This window comes from Solanum pennellii, chromosome 1, assembly GCF_001406875.1.
Source record: "Solanum pennellii chromosome 1, SPENNV200".
NCBI classification, from domain to species: domain Eukaryota; kingdom Viridiplantae; phylum Streptophyta; class Magnoliopsida; order Solanales; family Solanaceae; genus Solanum; species Solanum pennellii.
Genome location: NC_028637.1, coordinates 2130736 through 2139331, shown reverse-complemented (window position 1 = coordinate 2139331; position 8596 = coordinate 2130736). Strand labels below are relative to the sequence as shown.

At 35.6% G+C, this 8596-nt stretch overlaps 2 protein-coding genes across 2 annotated transcripts; one reads left to right on the top strand and one right to left on the bottom strand.

Annotated features, from left to right (window-relative positions):
* The first annotated feature begins 1073 nt into the window (after window positions 1-1073).
* Window positions 1074-5404, top strand: LOC107008276 (2-Cys peroxiredoxin BAS1, chloroplastic). The gene is made up of 7 exons (XM_015207240.2): window positions 1074-1340; window positions 2477-2551; window positions 3133-3214; window positions 3320-3399; window positions 4271-4396; window positions 4810-4923; window positions 5015-5404. The coding sequence occupies exons 1-7, from the start codon at window positions 1131-1133 to the stop codon at window positions 5129-5131; spliced, it is 804 nt and encodes a 267-aa protein (XP_015062726.1). The 5' UTR covers window positions 1074-1130; the 3' UTR covers window positions 5132-5404.
* Window positions 5405-5522: 118 nt separating this feature from the next.
* LOC107008275 (pentatricopeptide repeat-containing protein At3g49730-like) lies at window positions 5523-8207 on the bottom strand. Its single transcript, XM_015207239.2, has one exon. It carries the CDS (start codon window positions 8051-8053, stop codon window positions 6185-6187), a length of 1869 nt encoding a protein of 622 aa, XP_015062725.1. The 5' UTR covers window positions 8054-8207; the 3' UTR covers window positions 5523-6184.
* Window positions 8208-8596: the final 389 nt, after the last annotated feature.

Here is an 8596-nt window from a genome sequence, read left to right as displayed (position 1 = left end):
ATGTAGTTTATAAATATATAAAATTTATTTTAATTGAAGATTTCATGTCAAAATTCTTTATTAAAGTTAAACATATTGACTCTCGAAAATTAAAATATTTCACATAAATTAAGATGAATGAAATATAAATTATTTAATCACAATACAATGTTATTAGTCTCACTTTTCACTTTATCTTGGAAAAAAGTCAATTGGTAATTATAACAAAATTTTATTTATTTTAAAAATTGTATGCTATGTTAAATAATAGCACATAAAGTAAAATTAAGAGAATATTTGTTTTTTTCTTGATATATGCGTGGTATAAAATCACCTTTTAAGAGAGCTTTATTTATCCTAGGGTAGACGTGTATCTCGTTTGAATTTCTTAAATTTTGAATTCGATACTTAGTAGATAAAAGTAAATATCAAATATTAAATTTTAAATTTTGATTCAGTAAACGACAAATTAAACTTTAATTTGATACGATATTCAATAATATCTTATATTGATTATATTACAAAGATAATAGTATTTCTCCAATTATTTTTATTTAATGATGTGGAGTCACAATATTATAAAAGATAAACAAGATTAAATAAAAAATTAAGAAAAATAAATTAATATAACTAAAATACATGTGTATTTAGATTCTTTAAACTTGTACTGAAGAGTAATCAATATGTTGATATATGATTTTCACTGACTATATAATTTGCTACTCACGAGATACCGAATACCAAATGGTACTAATGTTTTATATCAAACACAAACACAAACACGAACACCATACTAAATAATCGAATTACCGAATACCAAATGATACTAACGTCTCATATCGAACACAAACCAGAACACCTTAATACGAAAATTTTACTCTTGAATACCATTCTAACTAAATATCGAATTACCGAATACCAAATTATCACAAAATTCGATTCGATAACTTAGTTTTTGGTATTTTAAACTATTCCTAACTTACCCCAAATACGAAATTTCTCGATACGAATTCGAATTTAGTCGGACTTCATTTACGGGACACGGAAACCAAAAAAAAAAGAAGAAGAGGGAGGGTATATATATCCATTTCAGTCTATCACTCTTTTGTCACACACAAATTCTACTGCTACTGTTTCTTCCTCCATTTTCAATGGCTTCCATTGTTACTTCTACTGCTCTTCTTTCTTCATCAAACCCTAGGGTTTTTGCTTCTGCTTCTGCTTCTTCTGATTTGCCCAAATTGCCTTCGTTTTCTCAGTCAACAATTGTTCCTTCTTCTTCATCTTTCAATGGACTCCGCAGCTGCAACACTTCAGTTTCTCGTATCAACAAATCCCGATCCTTCGTCGTTCGTGCCTCTGTAAGCTTACATCTGAAACCCCTTTTGTTAGCATATTTGTTTTGAGTAGTTTAATGGGAAAAAGTTAGCTATGATCGATCAATTGAGCTACTAAGATTTTTCCGTTTGTTTATGATTAGTTATCTCTAGCATTTCCCAGTTTGTTTTTGTTATTGTATGAGTGAATCTACATTCAGGGTTTTGAATCTGCATTTACGAGGTAGGTTAAGGTCTGCGTACACTCTATGCTCGGCTAGACTCTAATTTTGGTATGAGTGCTGCTTGGGTGTATGGGATAGGCAACTTGTGATTTGTGCATTAGGTGCAAGAGCTTGGGGATTACTGGTTATTATAAAGGATTGTTTTTTGTTTTTCATTTTTGGTATAGTGGAGTTGAGTATTGGAGTTCAATGTGGTTTCGTTTTATTTGCGATATAAAATCTTCTATGTGCGTATCACAAGTGTGTTCATATGTCAAATATTAAGATTATGCTTCTATATATCATGTTAACAGTTTGTTTTCAAAAGTTCTTAGTGCTTGAATTATTTGTTTTGGATATACTGAACTGAACTGTAGTTGGATTTCTGTGCTATTTTTTTTCGTGCTTTTATAGGACATATTTAGTGAAATAAGTCTCCTTAATTGGCAATATAGAATTCTCTGCACTTGGATCCTACTTGCACAGATTCACAACAGAACTATATCTTATGTACAGGGTGAATTAGTTACATCCTGGCTCTGCAGGTTTCGTCTTTTTGAAAAGGGTCGAGAGATTACATAACGTTGAGTTTTCACCTCTCCCTTGCCTCGCAAGAACGTTATTAAACTAGAAGAAAACAAATTCTAGGCATGTCTTCTAAATGAAAGATGTTAGATCACTTAGATAACTAATTAGACATAATCCAATCAACTATTGGTGTTTTAGATAGATATTAAAATCTTCATGTGTGTCTGTACTTTTATATGATAAAAATAGATAAACTACTTTAGAAGACCAAGTTAAATAAACACACACTCCTATTTCCTATTGTAGAGTGTTGAAATCCCATTTACCCAACAATTTGTTTTTTGCTTTACTTTGTATAAAGGTGTATTTCCTTGTTTCTGGATTGTGATTCATCTCTTTAATGTCATTTCTTGTTACTTCTCCCAACAGAGTGAAGTCCCTCTTGTTGGAAATAAAGCACCAGATTTTGAGGCTGAGGCTGTGTTTGATCAAGAGTTCATCAAGGTAATATATTGGTGTTAAATGAATTAACAGTGTTAAATTATTAATTGTTAGTCCAAGATCCTCCCCTCTGTGTGTGTATGTGTCTATGTGCATGTGTTTCGCTTTTCTGCTTATCAAATTAAGAGGTTTCACCTTTTTTTCTTTTTGACTTCCTCCTTTTTCATTCATTATAAGGACCTGCCACTTCTTCATTAAAGGAGAAAAAGAATTATCCGCCATGCTGCAAAAGTTTGTATCTAGCTGTTAGGACATCTTCTATTAATGAACACCTTATTCTTTTGATTGACAAAAGAGTAAAGATTACTTCATGAAGGCATTTTACTTGTTAGCTAACCTTTTTGTACAGCAATTAGTGAAGGAATTAGGATATGGAAAGAACAGAGTGCAGCAGAAGTTCGATATACAAAGTTTTCTTTGTGTATTTTAGGTTTATTTTAGACTTTGAAACAATGTTTTCCTAAACTAGAACTGCTCTTTTCCTTCCTTCATCCCTTAAATAATTGCAAGGCGTTCCTTTAAACATCCAGTCACTTTGGGTGGTTTTCTGGGCTATTTATAATCGAAGTATATTTTCTCTGCAGGTCAAACTTTCTGAGTATATTGGGAAGAAATACGTGATTCTCTTTTTCTACCCTCTGGACTTCACTTTTGTTTGCCCGACAGGTCCGCTTGTCCCTAATATCACTCAGCTTCTAGCTTCAATTATAATATATTTAACTGATTATGGTGATTTCTTAATGTATTGTTTTGATATAATCTTTACTGTAGAGATTACTGCTTTCAGCGATCGTTATGAAGAATTTAAGAACGTGAACACAGAAATATTGGGTGTCTCGATAGACAGTGTGGTATGTCTTTCTTTCGTTCAATATTTTCCTGTAGTAGTTGATTTGTTACTTGGGAAGCGTACCTAAATGGTCTGTGCCTTGTTGCATTGTGCTGCTGCTCTTCTACAGCCCCTTTCACTTATTTAGAAAAGCCCTTTTCACTTGTTTTGAACTTTGTGCACTGTGCTCTTAGATGAAGAAGTGACATAAAATTAGCTTTAGAGATTTTCGAGGGTATATATAAATAGTTGGGGAAACAGTTGAATAAAGATAAACACGAAAACTATATATTGAACTAGAGGCGACAAGTGAAATGTCAACTGGGCACATTACAAAAGAAATTGTAGTTGGAAAAAAATATCATCTTGACTAAGAAAGTGAATACATATGTGAAAGATAAAAAAAAGGGCATCCCAGTGCACTAAGATCCCGCTACGTGCGGGGTGGAGAGAAGGGGCGGACCATAAGGGTGTATTGTATACAACCTTACCATGCATTTCTGCAAGAGGCTATTTCCTTAGTGGTAAGAGTGCAAAGTGTGATGTGTGGATAGGCGAATATTAAGAATTCGAATGCTAATGCAAACAAATTCTGATGTTTTAGTGGAGAAGGGTTGAGGGACAGGCTCATTATCACTGAATTTGAACCATGTGCTAGCTGGCCATTGGGGGTTTCTCGGTTGTTTGAAAAAACAAGAAGAATAAGTGAATAAAAGTAATTTAGTTAGCAACACTAATAGGATTTACTTATAGATCAAGATATCACGTATGCTTGAAGAATGGTCTTAGTAAAAGGCACAAGTTAATACCAGTTATTCAATTGTACTGATTTTTTTCATTGGTCATGTTAGCATAATTTTTCCTAACATTGTTGATCTCATGTATTCTTGTAGTTCTCTCACCTTGCCTGGGTCCAAACTGATAGGAAGACTGGTGGACTTGGTGATCTGAATTATCCATTAATTTCAGATGTGACAAAGTCAATTTCAAAATCTTACAATGTGCTGATACCGGATCAGGTATGATTGTTGCTGTTTCATACTGCATAGGTAGCTTTTAGAATTATTTGTTGATATTTTTCTGGCATATGCCTCTCATTAGTTGTCTACGTTTTTAAATTACGAGATAAACAAGTGAGAAATTTTGTAGTTTGGGGAGAGTACTTTGGATGCAGTGACACAAGCAATCAAGCACATAAACATGTTGCATAAGTGCTTTAGGTTGGATTTGTGTGTACTTTTCTCCATTTCATTCGACTACAGACAGTGTTTTTTGTTGCTATCATCACCTTAGATTCCGTTCAACCTCATAACCATGAATTTCATAGCTGTCAACCATGGTTTTTATGCTTTATTCCGAGACTGAATGGAAAGCACCTTTATCATTTGAAGCGGAATCAGCTCCCTGATTTTTTTTTCTTATGTTGTTTTAGGGAATTGCGTTGAGAGGACTGTTTATCATTGACAAGGATGGAGTTATTCAACACTCCACCATTAATAACCTTGCAATTGGTCGAAGCGTTGATGAAACATTGAGAACACTTCAGGTAATAAACACATCGCGACCCCAATATCATCACTATCATTAGACTATCTGCTGTTTAGATCGTAAATAACTATTTTGGTCTTTCGCGATAGGCATTGCAATATGTTCAGGAGAACCCAGATGAGGTATGCCCAGCCGGGTGGAAGCCTGGTGACAAGTCAATGAAACCAGATCCTAAAGGCAGCAAAGAATACTTTGCATCCATATAAGTCGATGAGATGATGGCTGCAGTATGTCTATTCGTTTGTTGTTAAGTGAGATCGTAGAGTTCTGTAACTTTTTTCTCTCGACCTACCTGCTTCGAGTTTTGAGCATTTTTCTGAATATTGTATGCCCAAATCTTTCTACATATTCTGAACTTAGATCATAGATTGATAATGACAGCTTGTAAAAGGATGGTTCTCAAAACTTCTATGTTTGAAATTAGTCACTTGTGTCAAGATTCAAGTGTGTTTTGTATGTGAATTGTGACAGTTGGTTTAGTCTTTTTGTCTCAGCCTTGATGAACACATACTAGCAACTTGTGCATACAAGACCGACTTGATGAATTAGTTATAGTCGAGGTGTGCACAAACTGGTTGATACTATGTACAAAAGATATATAACAACTTTTTACATCTTTGCATCTTTTTCTCAATAGATGTACTAACAAGCTCTGTAAAGTTCATGTAACAATTTCACTATAACATCAGCTACAAATAAAGTCTTGAAGGTGTATCTCTTCCCATAGAAACATGTCAATGGGAGGAAAACAAGAATCATAATGAAAAATGCATTGACAACTACACGAACAGCAACGTTATGCTCTACCATACAAGTATAAGAATCGTACACCATAGGGGAGACCTATCAATGATGTTGAAGACGATCAAGATACTCTGGAACTTATTGTCGATGTTATATGGGAAGATCACATAATCGACTTTGTCTCATGGTACATTAGCAAGCAATCGACATCCAAGTATATATTGAACCACAGGGTCACTAGTGATGTAGGCTTGTTTCATTCTAGTCTTGGAACAACAATCAACAGTCGTGAACCTAACAATTCAATAGATTTCAAGCATCTCAGAAGTCAGATGTCAAATCTTACCAGAAAACACCTCAGTTTCTTCAAAGGGTAAATCTTTTTACCATTCTAAATCGACCCTTTTAAGCTCTTCTGCTTTTTTGAACAAAAAGCTCGCAAGGTCTGTATCCTTCGCGTAATATGCAGTCAAACAGCATCAATGTAGTAGCATCCTCCTCAGTGATATCTCATATCATAATGTCTTGTCCTGACTATGATGGCTACCCCAACGTCTTCGACGAGCTCTCCTCTTTCTCCCATCCAATTGTGTCTTAACTTTTTCTTTCAAGTCTCTTTCCCCACGCCTCTTGTACATCTTGAAAGTCATATTTCTCTCTTCAGCCATTTTCCGCGCTTTTTCTGTAATCTCTGCAGCAATCTCTCTATTATAAAGCTTCCTTAGACCTTTCATAAGCTTGGTGAATGTGTCGGGCTGAGGCATCAATCCAGCATCCATCATATCTAAACAGTATGCACAAGCCTCTTTCACATGTCCATTTGAAAACAATGCATGAATCCAAATGGTCCACGCAGACACATTAAGCTCACATCCTTTGGTCGTTATGCAACTCCAGACATCTTTACATAGTTCAAGCTTTTCTGCTCGTAAAAGCGAATTCAATAGGTCCTTCAGAGTACCATATTGAGGAGCAGACAGAAGACCTCTTCCAATCATTTCTTTGAAGTGATCACACGCTTCTATAAGACGACCTTGTTCAACAAAACCATTAATCATAATGATAAAGGTGTCAACCCCCGGACTGATCCCATTTGCTTCTATTTGGTTCCATACTCGCACACCTTCATCGATTTCCCCCAATTTACACGCTAAGCGGATTACTATACTATAGATGCTATGGTCAGGAGGTATACCGATCTTTTCCATTTCCTTCACAAGTTCCAAACACTCTTCCAACTCTTCCTTCTTCTCATGAGCCAACATTATATGCAAATAAGTAGTCTGATTTGGGTTATACCCTTTCTGCAGCATATTATCCAAAAGTTCATAACCCTTTTCAATCTTTCCCCACTTACAAAATCCACTTATCAAAGTAGTATACGTCACGACATCAGCTTCACATCCACTTCTCTCCATATCCAAGAATACCCGCATAGCTTCCTCCATCTTGTCCTGCAAACAAAGTGCCTGAATTACTATCGTAAACGAAGTTTCATTAGGATTACAACCTTTTCTTCTCATCTCCTGCAACAGATCAAATGCATCAGCCATTTTCCTAGACACAGCATAACCATTGAGCAAATTGTTATAAACCACGATATCAGGCTCAAAACCTGCCTCCCTCATTTTCATCAACACAACTTTCGCCTCTATAAGCTTACCTTCTTTACACCAACCATACAACAACGACGTAAAATGCTTAATCGTAGGGCTAAACTTAAACCTCATTTCATCAAACAATGCAGCTGCCTCTTTCACACTACCATTTTTACACAAAGCATCCAACAAACACCCAAAAACATACTCATCTGGCTCAACACCATATTTAGGCATTTCATCCAATACTTCAATTGCTTTCTTTACCATCCTCCCCGACGCGAATCTCCTCATCAACACAATAAACACTTCTGGTGTCAAAAACTGAGGATTCTCTATCCTCATCTCTTCAACAAGTGCCCATACAGTACCAAACTGTCTCATTTTCCCTAAAATCTTTATCATTGCTTTATAAGCATCATGACTATGCCTATAACCAGGTTGCTTTGACACCCATACAAAAAATCTATACCCTAAATTCCCAGCATCACCACAACGATTCAAAACACGTTCAGTTAACCCTGAACGAGCTACAACACCAGATTCTAACAAAGCAAGTTCAAGTTTAGGAACCCTTGAGTGAAATTTTCTTAAAATTCTATAAACTTTTTCTACATCAGCTGAAAATTCATCATGATTTTTGTTCAAAGAACTTAAAAGGGTTGATTCAGAATGGTAAAAAGATTTACCCTTTGAAGAAACAATGGCGTTTTCCGGCGAGATTTCCAGTGAATAAGCTGCACGGAAGCTCAGTGATGAACGCAAAAGAGTGACAGTTTTCAACATTTAGAGACTTCCAAAATTTGGTTTTCCGAACTGGGTTTTGGATTTTGGTTGAGATTATCGAGAGTTTTGCGATTTTCCAGATGAACACGGTGTTTCACGGCGGAGGAAGGTGGCGATCGACGGGGCTACGGTGGTTTGGTGTATTATGGTTGGGCCAAGATAATATAACTAGTTTTTGAAGAGAGCCCAACTTAATAATTGGCCCAATTTAGTTGGGCTTTAAATGGTGAACTACGGCCCAAACAAGATCATTTGAATGGTTTAGCCATATATCAAACAAAAAACGGAATAAACTACCTTATTAGACATACATTTCATGTATACCATACACACCAATTACGTATCTTATCGTTAATTCAAATTTTTTATCATATATTGAGGAAGATACACCTAGATACATGTATTTTTGTCACCAAATACAGTAAGATAGGGAGAGAGACGAGCGAGATGGGGAGGAAGGCGAGTAAGAGAGTCGTGTATCTGAGATGTATAGGAAAGTGAAAGCAAGATGGGAGGGAGATGAGGGAGGGGAGTGATATATAT

Excerpts from the sequence above, each read along its gene's own strand:
- LOC107008276 (XM_015207240.2), top strand. The coding sequence starts at position 1,131 with ATGGCTTCCATTGTTACTTCTACTGCTCTTCTTTCTTCATCAAACCCT. Across the intron at positions 3,400-4,270 it reads GTGTCTCGATAGACAGTGTG|TTCTCTCACCTTGCCTGGGT; the intron begins GTATGTCTTTCT and ends GTATTCTTGTAG. Across the intron at positions 4,397-4,809 it reads ATGTGCTGATACCGGATCAG|GGAATTGCGTTGAGAGGACT; the intron begins GTATGATTGTTG and ends ATGTTGTTTTAG.
- LOC107008275 (XM_015207239.2), bottom strand. The coding sequence starts at position 8,053 with ATGTTGAAAACTGTCACTCTTTTGCGTTCATCACTGAGCTTCCGTGCA.